At 54.3% G+C, this 15565-nt stretch overlaps 1 protein-coding gene across 1 annotated transcript in view; it reads right to left on the bottom strand.

The window, feature by feature from the left end:
- Nucleotides 1-4024: 4024 nt before the first annotated feature.
- The window catches only part of TIMP2 (TIMP metallopeptidase inhibitor 2), a 43808-nt gene continuing 32267 nt past the window's right edge, over nucleotides 4025-15565 (bottom strand). The window contains exons 4-5 of the mRNA XM_090257658.1: nucleotides 8515-8639; nucleotides 4025-6894 (exon numbers count right to left, since the gene is read on the bottom strand). Of these exons, the coding sequence (XP_090113784.1) occupies nucleotides 6697-6894; nucleotides 8515-8639 (323 nt within the window). The 3' untranslated portion in view covers nucleotides 4025-6696. The remainder of the gene's footprint in view (nucleotides 6895-8514; nucleotides 8640-15565) is intronic.

The raw sequence follows: 15565 nt of genomic DNA, 5'->3' as shown, positions 1-15565 counted from the left end.
ACTCACCATCCGGGCCCTTAGCGCTTCACACACGTGTCACGGCGACATTTAAAGACGCCGCGCCTTGCAGCCCTAGCAGCGGAACGCAAAAAGGCCGGTAGGGCTTTAAGAGGAGGGGCTGGCTTCGGCCCCACTCATTGGACCCTCCCACAACCTTTACGCACCGGAAACGTCAGCTCCCCGTCCTACGGCCCCAGCAGCCTACGCAATGACGGAAGCACGCACAGTGCAGGCGCCCCGCCCCCGGCTCGGGAAGTTCCCGCAGAGCACGTGAGGCGTCCACTTCCGGGTCCGGCGCGTGGGGCACCGGCGGCGACCACACGTGCGGCTGTGTGCCGGTCGCGCCTCCGTTCCCACCTACTGTCAGGCGGTGATGTGGCGGGCTGGGTCTCACGCTGTAGGGCCGTTAGTGACCAAGACGCAGGCCGGCGCGATCCGGACAGCCGGCCCAGGAAGGGCGGGGGTGGTGTGTGCGAGCCCTGCGCAATTCCCTGACCCCCCCCCCCCCTTCCTTCCAAAGGTCATCCCGTGACGACCGCGCTGAGGCTTTGGCTGAATGTTTGCAAATACGCGCTGCTTTTGCAATGTTATTATTTTTACAATCCCTTTCACTTGAAGCAGCGTCGTTGGCCTCCAGCAGGTGGAGAGAACAGCTCCTAACCTGACCTTCGGCGGCGTTCTCAGGGAAGCCAAGGGTGGGAATCAGTGCTTTTCCCAAAAGGCAGAACTGCAGTCCGCGACCCTGTGTGCTGGGTCTGTCTTTAGGCCCGTCTTCCAGGGAGAAGGGGTGTAATCGGAACAATGTTCATCGTGTAGTTAGTACGGGGATCTTGGGGTCTTTTGGAAAAGTTAAATGAGTAGAAACAAAGCCTTGGGAGCCTATTCCCTGAGAATCCTTGGCGTGAGCCCACTCTGCACGAAGGCAATGATTCAGAAACAGTTTTCGCTATTCCAGGCCTGGTGCAGTGCGTAAGCGAGTGATTAAAAAGGGGGGCAAGGGCAGGCGGGGTGCGCGGAGAAGGCGCACCTGGCGGGGGAGTGAGGAAACGGGTGTCCTTTCAATTCGGTCCTAATGAGGATTTTTTTTTGGACACTTCTTTTAACCAACTGCAGGCCTCAGTTTCCTCCTCTGAAATAAAGAGAGTGCCCAGCATCTCTTAACTCTTCCAGTAACAAAACCAATGGCATTTACTTCCATTGCTGAGCTCCTCGGGGCCAAAGACCCAGCTGGCCACCTTACCGACATTATCCGACTTGATCCTCGTGGCACTCGTACGAGATGATAGGGTTCCCATTTTACAGATGCAGAAACGTGAGTGTGCAAGATCCCCGCAAGCGAGTGCTGGTGACCTGAGGCTTTAGACCCAGGGATTTGTTAGGCTCCAAGTTCACCCCTTTACCGTGGACTCAGAGGTAACGCAGGAAGGTTGGTATTGCTTTGTGCTGGCTTGCACATCCCACTTACACTTCCAATGGGAATGTTCTCTGGACTTCTCCCTCTCCCACCATGACTCTTAAGAGCCAGCACTGAGTCTCATTCATCTATTTGTGAATAATAGACAAGTCTGCTTGCTGGTAGGAGACATCTGACCTGAGCTGCATCTCGGTAGGAGGCTCTCATCTGCAGCCACAGCAGTGCCAAGGAAGGCGGTCAGGAGAGTGGGCTACTGAAGAGCTGGCCCTGGGAGTCTGCCTCTACCTGGGTTCAAATCCCAGCTCCAGGGCTTCCTGGCTGGGTGGCCAGGTAACTCAACCTCCCACACCTCGATTTCTTTATCTACAAAGTGGGGAACATGAGAGGACCAATTTGCCAGTGTTGGCAAGTGTTCGATGAGATAACAGTTATCAAACCCTTAACCCAAGTCCCGACGTGCAGTAACTGCAACTGGAATTACAAGATGTATTGAGATGATTCCCTACGCAGTGGCCTGTGGAGTTTAGGAGTGGTCTCCTGAGCTGGGGGACAGGCCACGAAAGGAGAGGGACAGGAGTTGCATGCGCAGAAGTTACCCCAGCAGGCCAAAGGCTGCTCCTCGGGAAGCCTGCCTGCCAGGTTGCTGTCTGGGAACCTAGGGTTGGGGAGGGCTCCCCGATTCCCCACTCATGTGCCTCAGTGCTTACTGATGCCGAGCACTGGCTTTCCTCCTGGAGTCTGGGTTGTGCCATGTGCTGGGCAGAGGCCCCGTGTGTGACCAGTGCCCCCCACAACCTGGGGCCCACTCTCTCACCTGCTCCCCTGGGTGGAATCTTGCTCCTGGTCCTCTCTGCACCCCTGACTCCACCTGAAGGGGCAAAGCAGGACACTCTTGACCTAAAAATAAAACTTTCAGCTTTATTTCGGGGTAATGCAAGCAATGCTGCCTTTGCGCCTCTCTTGGATCCCATCCTCAGATCCTAACCCCCACCCTTTCTCCATGAGACCCCAACCCGACACCCACCCATCCCCAATCTGCAGACTCGATTTTGAGCTCTCACGTTTGTGTTTTGTGTTACTGGAAAGAAATATTTCTCCCAGTTGTTTCAGCATGAAAGTGTGCAGGATTAGCTCATGTTTCTGAATGCCCCCCACCCCCCAATCAGTTTGATTCTTGGAGGAGACAATCTGCTATTACAGCTAAATGACTTCCCCAAATCAAAGCACCGCCTTTTACCATAAGATATTCGAGGCACCTGCGTGTGACGAGGTGCATTGTGGGTTGGCTCAAAGCTCAAACCCCAGGCTGGAGATAGGCCTGGTCATGAACTTCAAAGTCTTAATGCAAAACCTATGGTTAACAGCAAATTGCCATTCTCTTTTTTGTATGCATCTGAAAAGTTCCACAATGAGAAGTGTTTTTAACAAATCACCCCTTGGACCTGAATACATAAATAAATGAAATGGGCAGCAACGGTGTGGCGTGTTGTTTGCTAAGATCCCAAATGTGGCCTGCAGGTTCAGACGGGCACAAAGTGAGGTCACTTGCAAGACACTGCAGTTTTGGCCTTACCTCTCTCAGATGCCGCTGTGAACCCTTTCCCCTGTATACGTCGCCGTGTAGGAAAAGCAATCCGAGTATTTCTGCAGTCAGTGACACTAAATGGAGGGCACTTAATGCTTTGTGACACAGACATCGGTGGAAACTCTGTCCCCCTAACTCTTTACTTGCTCAGACAGGCATCGGTAAGTTTGTTCTGGCAGATTAGGCCAACTCTGCACAGAATGGGAAACCAATCTTCTGGGTATCCCTGGAATAACAGATTCTATCCATGGACTGGGTGGGGTTTAGCTGTGTCACTCAAGAATTTTCACATGGTGACTTCCAGTAACATGACACTTGGGTCAAGCTTAAATGACGATGGGGCCATCTTTCCCAGCAAAAGAAAAAGGGGGGGGGGGAGGGAGGGTGGGAAGGGGGAGCCCTGCAGAATAAGACACCCCAGGAAGCAGTTGCAATGTGTGCCCCTGATGTGGATCCTGATTCGAGAGACCCTCAGAGACGTCACAACACTGGCTAGGGGGGTTCAGGGACCGTCGCGGGTTCTCATGCATTTTTTCAGGGGTGATGAAAGTATTTGAAGAATGTTTTTAAAAGTTCTTAATTTTTAGACATAAGTATCGAAACATTTAGTGGCGAATCCACATAATGTCTAGAATTTTCCCTTCCCGATAACCTCGGGCAGGGGGGTGGGCTGCAGGCGCTGGCGCAGAGGGAAGACTCCGGCGTGAATCCTCGCTGTGGGAGATGCAAGGTGCGTGCTGGGCTCTGCCCTTGTGTGCGTGGGTGAACAGAAACGCCCGTGCTGAATGAATGGAGGGCCCCTACCCACACCATGGTTTGCCAATTTAAGGAAATCCTGTTCACCATGTCCTCCTGTCTCTGCTGCACCCACGGTTGGCCTCAGAGCACCCAGGCCTGTTTCTCTTGGGGACAGAGCACTTCCCTGCCCTCCCCCGCCCCCCATGGCAGAGCATCCTTGTTTAGAGGTTTGGCCAGAAAGCAACAGCTTTGGACGTCGAACACAGCCACACAGAGAGAGCCAAGACTCTTTGATAATATTGTTTATTGTCCATTGACCGAGCGATCACTCAAGAATGATACAAAGCATCGGAGACATGCGCAGTCTGTTTATCGACTTTGAACATCTCTCATGTGTTCCCAGCACAGAAAGGTCTCAGACTTTATATCCCAGCAAAAACACATTGTCCCAAATTAAAAAAAAAAAATCCAAACAGAAACAAACAGAATTAACAAAGCTTTAAATTATGGCAGCAAGTCCGGTATTTCTTATTACTGGTCAAGCAAAGGTTTGAAAATAACTACAATGTAAACTTTATTTTAAATATTTCGAGTCGCATAAAGACAATAGAGGGAAGAAAGAGCAGTGCTTAGAATATAACATAAATTAACAATGCTGACTGCAGAGCCTTCTTAAACTGTTTCTATGCTGCAATTATTTACGGTCAAGGCATCCGAGTGGCCCCGTCTCTCGGCTGCCACTGGGCATTTTCCTCGTGGCTTTTTGTTTTTTTCTGCTCGGCCTGGCGAACAGACCAATGTGTGTGGATGAAATTATGAACGCCATCTTTGAGAACCAACCAACTCAAAGATCCTTTTCTTCGCAACAATTTGAACCCGAGAAAAGATGGGAGACAGAAATAGCCATGATACTCAAAGAGCTAAGGACGAGGGCCGCAGGGGCCACGCCACGCTTCCCACTCTGGGTCAAAAGCTCCCACGACGCGGAAACCTCTAAAGAAAAAGTGCGAGTCTAACACCTACCAAGGGTAATAAAAAACACAGCACAGGAGTGATTACAACTGATGTCACAAACCAACCAAAACATTGAAAGAGTCAGCAGAAACAGGAGTACATGTTACATATGATAACACCGCACAGGAGGCCAACGGGAGGGGTTGGTGGATCGATCGGAGGGTCTGGTGCTCTTGTATATACTGAAGTCACACGGACTGGCCCATGACGGCACCTCACAGACTTTCTATCACTGCACAGCATGAACACGCCCTTGCAGCGGGGCTGACTCCTGGATCTCCTCCTAGTCTGCCCTGGAAAGGGAAGTCATCAGAGTCTACACTGACCAGGTCCCGGGTGGGTGTGGGGCTGCATGCCACCTGGGGGTCAGGGGTCTCACAGGCGCTTTGGGGTCCCTGCAGAACAGAACAGGTTTGGAAGATCGTGACTCTGGAAGCAGTTTGCAGAGGCCCGCTCACAGGCCGACAGGCCTCGGCTTTGTGGGGGGAGGGGTGCGCACGTGTGCTTACTTGTGTGTGTTTGCCTGATACTCACGATAAGCTTAGAACAGTTGGTCTTTACAAAAGGAGGATTAAAAAGGAGATAATCTTTATTCTTACTGAGCAATTACTGCCGGTGTTAACCCCCATTTTGCCGGCATCCAAAAACAACTTTCAGGGAACATATAGGTTCCCTAGTTCCCTGTGAATAAGCTTTCTTAACGGAGACATCTTTGTAATACGAGAAATACCAGCAGAGCTTGGCGCCCCTGCAGTACGGGTTCACATGCTGTCTGAGAAGTCATCTTTAGAGAAAACAGGTGCCTCTTAAAGCCGGCAACAGTGTCCGGAGCCCCAGGAAGAACTGAGTTTCACTGAAGCCACCTGCTGCCGAAATCCGTCCCTCCCTAGGTAGGACCTCATAGGATACTTAGCTACCTTCCCGTGTGGAAATCCAGACACAGCACAGGGGAGGGTCATACGAAACTTCAGGTGGGGGGACACAGCAGGATCCCGCTTTTGAAGTCCCCGGGACGTGCACACAGAGACCACAGCTAGCTCATGCCACCGGCCACACGCTACGCCTCACAAAGCCAGTTGTGCGCCTCCGTGTCGACACCAATGCCAGAACGAGGAGGAGGAAGCGTGAGCGACTTCAGGAGCACAAGAATAAACCGCAAGGGCAGCCAAGTGTGCCCCGAAACGTCTGTCCTCAGGGCGGAATGGCTCACACCCCCCTCAGGGCCGGGGGACGTGTGTGCGTGCGCCGGGGCACAGCAATGGCTGGCTGAAGCTGAAGCAGTCACGCCCACACCTCCCCACGCCCCGGAGGGAGGCTCCCACTGGAATGCTGTGGATTAATAAGAGTAACTGGGGCTCCTTGGAGAACAAGCTGCTCCTGGAACACAGGAGTCACAGGTGCGGAATTCGACGTCAGCTCAGGGGAGCCAGGGGTGGGGAACAGCCACTTGCAAGGGGCAGGGACTGACACCCTAGAGCCAGAGGTGTGGAAGCTGCAGGAAACGAGGGACATGCCCCTGTCAAGATGAAGGGACCTGGTAGGCCTGCTACACAGTCTTGCAACGGCCCTCAAGTTTCTGCAAAATGCACATTCCCAGGCTCTGCCCTGACCAGGCCAGGGGGACCCCTAAGTGCTGCCCACTCAGCGTTTGTGACAGAGCCGAGGCTGGGCCTGGGAGGAAGCCTCTGTCCCACCCCTGCCTGCAGCCCAGGATCGAGGCTGAGACGCACGGAGCCCGGGCTGACGGTGCAGTGTGGGACCGACCTCTCCCTCCAGAACCACAGCCGTGCTTAAAGGGAAGATGGGCGGGGCGGAGAATGACACTAATTTAGACCCACTTGGATGACTGTTTTATTCATGCTATTTCCAGGAAGGGATGTCAGAGCTAGACCAGTCTACACTCTTGGAGGCTTTTCAGTTGGCCACAGGGGCGCTGTCGGCCTGCTTACGGGTCCTCAATGTCGAGAAACTCCTGCTTAGGGGGCGCCGCCCCGCGGTACCACGCGCAGGAGCCGTCGTTTCTCTTGATGCAGGCGAAGAACTTGGCCTGGTGCCCATTGATGCTCTTCTCCGTGACCCAGTCCATCCACAGGCACTCGTCCACGGAGGAGATGTAGCAGGGGATCATGGGGCAGCGCGTGATCTAGGAAGAGGGGCATGGAGGAGTGCTCAGTTGGGGACCGAGGCCACCCGGGGGCATCTCCAGGACCCAGAAATGTGCCTGGCAAAGGCAGCCAACAGCATTTTGTTAAATGAATGACCACACGGGAGCATCATGGGGAGCTGGGACAGACGGAAGCCTGCTCCGTCAGCAGCCTGTCCTGAGTGCCGCTCTCCAAACAGCAGCAGGCAGCCTGCCCAAGGTGGGAAAAAGCCAGGGGAGCCCTGTGCACCCCCAGCCACAGTAGGTGCGCCTTTGCTTTGGCCATCTGGTCTACCTTCTCCGAGCACGGCAGTGACTTTACCTTAGCCCCACTCTCCTGGGAGTATGAGAGTAATAATTACAGCTACAAAGGGTCTTGCATTTCTTGAAGACAGGTGGGAGTTGAATAAAGAGGGCAGAACCTTGCTCACAAGAACACCTGGGCTCAGGGGGGATCAGGAAATGGCACTGGGGCTGAGGAAGCGGGTCCACAGGAAGGTGAAACCCTCATGACCAAGTACAGAAAAGGGAAGAACTTGTGTTTGATTTTGTGTTGGGCACAGAGGAGTCTGCTCACGTACGTGGAGCTGTAGGTCATTTCGAATGAGCTAAGGGCTGGGCTGGTGATGACCTACAGGGACAGGCAGGAGGGCCACACACACAGTGCCAGCCACCGTCGGCCACTGCCACCGGCCTCCCACAGGCTCCGGCCTGGCCCAGCACCTCCGAGACCCACGCTCACTAGTGGTGACACAGGGGGCACCTGGCACCCAGCAGCGCTTCCTGCGACAGGGCTGGCGGGGGCTGGGGGGTGTGTGATGACAGGGCCCTGGGCGGGGGGGCATGCAGGATGGCTCACCTTCAACACCTACAAGAGTGTTAGCATGCTCTTCCTGTGCTTGGCACAGCCTCTGGGCCGCTTTTTAAGAAGGGGGACTGGGCACTGGCTGGTGTGGCTCAGTGGATTGAGCACCAGCCTGCAAACCAAAGGGTTGCCGGTTCGATTCCCAGTCAGGGCACAGGCCTGGGTTGTGGGCCAGGTCCCCGGTTGGGGGCGCCCAAGAGGACAACCACACATTGACGTTTCCCTCCCTCTCTTTCTCCCTCCCTTCCCCTCTCTCTAAAAATAAATAAATATTTTAAAACAACAAAAAAGAAGGGGGGCTAGGGTTTCTGGCGTTCTCGGCACACAGACCCCACCTTTACAAAGACCCGTGCACCAAAGAGGCTGGAGCGCCGACGAAGGGCAATGTGTGGGATACGCTCACAAAGCACAGGCTTCACACCTGCACCATTGCAGAAAATACTCACGGCCTAGTCTCCCCGCAAACTCCCTCCACGAGAGGGCTCCCCCTCCTAGAAGCTCCAGGCCCCTGACCAGACTCCCCTTACTGCTCATCTCCCCCTTGGCAGGGAGCACCTCAGGGCGCTGCACGGACCAGGGCCAGAGGTTCTCTCCCCACCAGGCAGCCTCACTGGTGGGGGGTGGGGCAGCGCCTCAGGTCCCCATAGCCCTGTGCTAAGTCGGGACCCCGTGCACTGAGGGGCCCTGAGAAGTCTGGGCACCCAGCCCCACAGTCCGCCTGGGGAGGAGGAGCCCAGGAGGAGGTGCTGGCTCACCTTGCACTCGCAGCCCATCTGGTACCTGTGGTTCAGGCTCTTCTTCTGGGTGGTGCTCAGAGAGTCCCAGGGCACGATGAAGTCACAGAGGGTGACGTGCATCTTGCCGTCCCCCTCGGCCTTTCCTGAGGAGAGACAGGGACCAGAGCTCAGGGCAGGCACTAGCTCGCTTCTCCCTCCTGCCCGCCTCCGCATCAGCGCGGCCCAGGCACGCGGGAGTTTACTTCTAACAAGACCACGTGCCACTGGCTGAGTTGTGTCCCCCAGATTCATAGGACGAAGCCCTGGCTCCCAGCACATTAGGATGCGACAGCATTTGGAGAGAGGGTCTTTAAAGAGGTACATTTGTTAAAAATGAAGTCATATGGCGGGATCGGATCCAGTCCTTACGAGGTGATCAGGACACACACACACACACACAGAGGGACGACCGTGTTGGGACACAGGGAGAGGACGGCCGTCTACACGCCAAGGAGAGAAGCCTCAGTGGAAACGAACCCTGCCAACCCCTTGATCCTGGCCCTCCAGCCTCCAGGACTGTGAGGAAACAAATGTCTGTCGTTGAAGGTTCCCGGACTGTAGCGTTCGTCACAGCAGCCCGAGCTGACCCAGGCACCGCAGAGTCTTATTCTGGGTGCAAAAGAACGCAGGAGAAAACTTAAAAGATGCAGGAAAAAGAAAAACCCAACCGCTCCTGTGTTCCTCACATGCAGCTAACATTTTGATGTATTTCCTTCCCATCTTCTCGTATGCGCATGTACTGACGTAAAAGATCATGTTGTAGGTAGGCAGATTCTATCGTTTCCTGTTTTATCTTTCAGCAAATATTTATTCGTGAGTTTTTCCTCCCTTGGCTGTGGAACTTGGAATTCTGGGCTTTTCCACTACGAGCAGCAAAAGCATGGAAGTCTGTGATGTTGGAAGTCTGCTCTGAATTCCCTTCTCCACTGCTGCTGCTCCCTCGTCCCTCAGGTCCCTGACGTCCTCCCTCTGCGTCCTGGCTGAAGAGTTCACGCTGGTGACAGCCATGGCCCAGCAGGAGAAAAAGACGAATGAGCGTACTTAGCAAATGACAGAATCTAACGAGGGCTATGGAGGGCATTTGAAACCGACTCCCTCCTGCTAGGATGGCCCCTTGTGAAGACACAAATACCCAGCCATGAGCACGGGGGCCTGGCACAGAGCCTCGGGCCACTCCCTGGGAGGCAGGGGTCTCGGGCAGCACCCTGAGCACCTCGCACGACAAAGCTGCGTGCACCCAGTTTAGCGGCCTCGGTGCGGCGCTGGCCACAGAGAATCTGCTGAGAGAAACATACTCAGTGATGTAATAACCAGCTTGTCACTGCATCCCCATCTCCGTCACTGAACCTCACTAGGGGCAGCTCGGATCAGCTTGCCTGAGGCCGTGAGCGGGGGCGCTGTGACATCGGGCAGGGTGCAGGAAGCCCTCTCCCCCAAGCTCTGGCCCCAGCTTTCACAGCGCCTTAGCGTTGGTAGCTCTGTTTTCCTTGTGTCTGTGTGGACTCCTATGACATTCCAGGGGAGGAAATGGATCAAGAAGCAGGACTACTACTATAGCAGAAATTCCGAATCCCAAGAACTAAAAAAGAGACGCATCTGGGTGGCCTTCAACACTTCAAAAGTAGACCTGACTTTTTTCTTCTAGACCCGTAGCCATTTCCTGTGAGTTGAGAGTATCTAAGGGAAGGAGCGTCACTGGCAGATGGCAAGTAACTCACTCCTATATCCTGGTTTCTTCCAGCATTTACTGCCTGCACAGTGTTCTGCGGCCCCTCCCTGCCCCGCCCCGGCAGCTCGTTCATTCTGGACAGGCCCCCAAACTCCCGGAGCAACAGCTGCTGTTTCCCTGGCTGGCGTCAATGCCCGCTTTCTGTCGTCTCTCATCTTTCTCATGCACCTGCTCCCTAACCACATCATAAGCACAACGTGAAGGTTGTGTCTTAATCCTTTTCTAGCCACAGCTCCTTGCACATAGTAATTGCTCAATAAAAGTTCACCGACGATGACTGGGGTATTTGTTCTGACAATTTGCTTCATTACCTGTCTTTTTCCCTTTTGACCTTTTCACCACCAATTCAAGCTCCTGCAGATAGTAGGCAACGGCAGGACAAGGGTATGGTATGAAATGCAAATTGTATCCTTTCAACAGCCCTCGTAGCTGGGCAAACATGAACTTGGGAGGCCGTGTATAGACAGATGCAGTAGCGTCTCAGAACATTAAAAGGAGACCCCTTTTGGAATAGATAATTAACACTTGCCTGGGTGTGCGTGACATGAGCATCTGCTACTACCTTCTACTTACGCCTGCCTTGGAGAAAAGCATGTCGTTCTTGGATACAGAAGAACAGGAATTAATTAGAATTTGTAACTGAGGGTGGTATGTTTATTTTTCCTTTTGGAGGAGAGGACTGTGGAGGAAAATTACAGGGCTGATTCCCCATGAGTTCCTGAACATGTGTACCCAACTTGCCATGTGAAGGTGAGTCATCGCCCAGAGGGGGCGGGGCTGCCCCGGGCCCTGCGGTCCCTCCTGGGGCCCCGTGATTTCTGGTTAGCCCGTCCTGACTTCAGGAGAAAAAGATTTAGAATCTGTGCTTTCAAAAGTCAACCCTGGAATTGATCCAGAGCGTCACCGAGCCCAGGAAAGAAGTCAGATTAGACAGGTTCCTCTGGACTGGGGGAAGTCACCAGCATTTAGAAGCGCCTCTGTGACCAGGTGGGAAACTGAAATGTGCCCCATGTCACTCGCTGGCTTCCAACATTATTTGTGAAGCAGGCTGAGGTGACAAGTCCAGTTATCGAGGGAACGCGTCTTTAAATGTCCTGAATTTCTATGACACGTGGAGTCACAGCTTAGTGGTAGCAAGCCTCCGATATGGGCGCTACAGTTCCGTGCATCATGAATTGTCTTCTCCTGTAGATTGGGGACAATATATAGGTTCGTGTGTGGGAATAGCGCAGGACACACACGTTATAGAGTCTACTGGAGATTATTAGGCTCTCTGTGCATGGCTCTCGGCGCTTTTTTTGGACCCAGAAGCCCTGCTTTCAGACAAAGGACTGAGCAAAGCAGATTTTCCTACCACATTCCCCGAAAGAAGGGAAACAAAGCAACCACCAGCACAGTGATGACCGCAAAGCGGTGATGCAATTTCTGCCCTCGGCTCTTGTCCTGGACCCACACTTTCTGGGCAGCCATGCAGTTTCCTCATGGTCTTCGAGGTGCGTGGGACAGGGACGGACTTGAGCCACATACTCAGCACAAACAGTGCACGCTGGGACCGTCGCCTGGGCTTCCCTGCCCCAGGAGCTGGCCAAAGCGCCCCATGATCTGAACCGTCCATCTCTGAGAGTAAAGGGCAGGGCCAAGGCCCTCAGGGTCCCTGGGCGAGAGGCAGGTCTGACTGGCCACAAAGGGCCCCAGAATACGAAAATAATGTCCTCTGGGAGGGAGGTGGGAGCCTTGGCATGGGCGCAGCCCTCCTGGGTGTCTGCCGACAGCTATCGGTACCTGTGGAACGAAAGGTCAGCCTTTGACCCAGAGCAGCGAAGGTTCTCGTTAGAAATCGGCTCTCGTCCTGGCTGCACACTGCACTTTTCTGGAGAGCGTTACAAATGCTGATGCCCGGGCCCCACCCCCAGAGATTCTGCTGGGATTGGGCTGGGGTGTGGCCTGCGCATCAGGATCTTCACAAACTCCCTGTGGAACGCCAGTGAGCAGTGAGGGCGGAGGGGCACTGAGTGAGGTGTGGGGCGGTGAGGCCTCTGCACCCCGGACCAAAGGAACAAGGCAGCAGAGCGTAAGAGACCCAGCAGTCCAGGGTGGAAAAGCTCCAGGCTGTAGCACATGCCGATGCCTATGGTGTAAACACCGCCGCCCAGGCCAATTTTAAGCTACCAATGCGACATCAATTGAAATTTTACAATCGGTGCGTGGAAGTGGGGTCAGCACCCACCGCATGCCTGGGGCACACTGCTCCCCCTCCCTAGTCCCCAGCGTCCCTGGCTGTACGATGGGGACTATAGCAGCGCCTTCATCCCAGAGGGGCTGTGAGGACTAAATGGATGCCGCATGAAAAGCATTCGGAAAGCACCAGTGCCAGGGGACGGACACTCCAACTCCTAGCATGAGGGCGGTGGGGAAGCCTGTCGGAGACGCCAGAGCAAGGGCCCCTGACCACCCAGGAGCCCAAGGCGATGGGACCCCAGACCGCCCTCCTTCAGTAAGCGCCTCCGCAGCTCTGCAGGTTGCCAGACGGCCCGTAGAGGGCGCTGTGAGGGGCCCGACCAGCTCAGAAAGACGACGCGGAAAAGCAGAGCTGTGGGTTCCCTTCGGCAACAAATTCCCAGCACCGTGACAGTTTTTCCTCCTTTCTCGTTTCTCCAGATGGTAATCTTCTGATCATAAAAGGAAGAGGTGTCATCGTTCGCAAAACCGAGCCAATCAATACAGGAAAGCAGAGACGTAAGTGAGGATAAGGTGCGGGCCGACTTCCTCCCCCAACTACTCCAGGCGCGCGCTGCGCGGGCCCCCCCGCCCCGTGCGGGATGCCACATCGCACCGTGGGCACGAGCAGCCCTCTGCTTTGCCGCGTCCCGTGTCACTGTGGTGGCAGAGTCGCGGGGAAGATCTCTGCATCCTGACTTTGTCCCCATACCCCTCTTTCCATTGAGCGTCACTTTTCTTATAAAAATAGTAGACACTGGGAACAGAAAAACGGTGCCGCTGCTTTGGAAACCAGTCTGGCAGCCCCTCAAAGGATTAAACATAGTCACCATATGTCTCGCAATTCTACTCCTGGAGAAATGAAAACACACGTCCACGCAGAAGCCTGCACACGAATGTCCGCAGCAACAACATTCACAGTCACCAAAGGGTGGAAGCCGCCCCGTGTCCACGAAATGATGAATGGGGAGACAAAATATGGTGTATCCGTTCGACAGGGAGTTCTGACACGTACAACATGCATGAACTTTCAAAACATAATGCTGAGTGACAGAAGCCAGACACAAAGGACCACGTGTTATATGATCCATAATATAAAAGTCTGGAATAGGGAAATCTGCAGTCAGAAAGCGGATCGGGGGTTGCTGAGAGCCAGGGGTGGGTGGGGGAAGGGGGCTGGGAAGGGAGCAGTGAAGGGCGCAACACTTCTGGACTGGTGACGGGTGCGTGCCCGCGTCGAGACCACAACCGCGGAGCCCATGGGAGGACTGTATGGAGTGTGACTTATATCTCAAGGGGACTGCTAACGAGTAGTAGATGTTCTCAGAACATTTAGGATGTTCAGAAGTCCCCATAAAGAAGGGGAAAAAAATCTCCCATCACCCCAAAGAAGAGGAGCCAAAGTCTTGATGTAGCAACAAAGCAACCGGGGAAGCAGGTGCTGGCCGTGAGCATTGGAGGAAGGGAGGCACGAGCCAAGGAGACAGAGCACAGGAGTCTGCTTCCCTCGGTGCCCTCTAGGAGCACAGCCAAGGTCAGCCCCTTCTCCTGACACTAAATCAAGGCCCTCACATCTGCGAGAGTCTACCCCTCTTTGCACCCGTGGGCATCGACTCGCTGTCCATTTGCCGCCCCGAATGACCTGTCTCATCTCTGATTTCTTCTCCTGAGCCACCCCTGCAGTGGGATCGGGTGTGTGTGTCCCGACCACATGGGCCCAGGGTCTCTCCTCCTGAGCCCCTGCTGTGCCAAGCACAGGGGTCAGCACTAACGGGCACCTGCTGAACGTGCATCGATTGTTGGATATTCTCAATGGAAGGGAAAAAAAGGTACAAATAACCTAAACAGAAGGAAATCCCTCAAGTCATGGAGATTTGGATTCAGAGTTTATTTATATGATTAAATTTAGACTGTGGAGCAAAATATGATGTCAGTCAAGGGGAGCTGTCCTTCCTGTCTCCTCCTCCTGCTCAAGGCTGTGGTCTGACTCCTGCTCTCCCTGGGGAGGGGCCAGGAGCGGCCCTTGCTGACCGACACAGCGCCAGCCCATCGGGGGCCACCAGACACTTAGACCAATGGGCACGAAGTGAAGTTAGAGCTCAGCTCTTTGGGGCACTTGCCCTACATGTGGGCTCAGGGGCTTGGGGGGCCACACATGGCTGCCACGCTGGACGGCACAGAGCATTTCTGCCATCACTGGGTGTTCTGTTAAGACCAGGGGGTCTTGCGTCCAGGCAACTCTGCCCCCCAGGGGACATTTGGTGATGTCTGGAGACCCCATGACTAGGGGGAAGATGGTAGGGCAGTCCGTGGGGAGAGGCCAGGGACATAGCCAAGTGTCCTGCAATACACAGGACAGCCCCCACAAGAAAGTGGTCATGGTTGGGTCTCAAATACCCAGAGTACTGAGGTGAACCGCCCCCCCCCCAGACTCCTGGGGGGCAGCCTGGGGGAAGGCAGGGGAGGTAGAAGAAAGAAGTGAAGGGAAATGCCTTTATGTAAGAATTCAGTATAAAGAAAGCAGATGCAACAATAAACCCAACGGGGTCCATCCAGACAATGAAACAGGATTCGGCCTTAAAGAGGCAGGAACCCTGATATGGACGGACCTTGAGTGAAAGAAATCAGCCAGCTGCCAAAGGACAAGTCCTACGTGACCCCACTGAGGTAAGGAACTTAGAAGAGCCAACTTCACAGAGACAGAGAGGAAATGGCGGGTGCCCAGGGCTGAGGAGGGGAGGGGGAGCTGGTGTTTCGTGGGGACAGAGTCTCAGCTGGGAACAATGAAGACTTCTGGAGATGGTGGTGGGGACGGCCATGCAACACAGCGACGGTACCTGATGCCACTGAGCTGTGCACTTAAACGTGGCTAAAATGGTAAATTTTAGGTTATGTGTATGTTATCACAATAAAAAAAAGAGATGCTGAACAAAGGGCGTGCATAGTGATATCTAATGATATCAACAGATTTAAGACACGGTTTCAGCTGTCCCGCCTGCCTCCTGCCCAACCTGGGGTCTTCCCAGCACCTCCACAGCCGCCTCTCGGGAACAAAAGGCACAATTCTCACCTCTTTGTCTCCAC

Source organism: Furipterus horrens, unplaced genomic scaffold (genome assembly GCF_987537825.1).
Source record: "Furipterus horrens unplaced genomic scaffold, mFurHor1.1.pri manual_scaffold_11, whole genome shotgun sequence".
Lineage (NCBI taxonomy): Eukaryota > Metazoa > Chordata > Mammalia > Chiroptera > Furipteridae > Furipterus > Furipterus horrens.
This window is presented reverse-complemented; position numbering and strand designations above follow the sequence as displayed.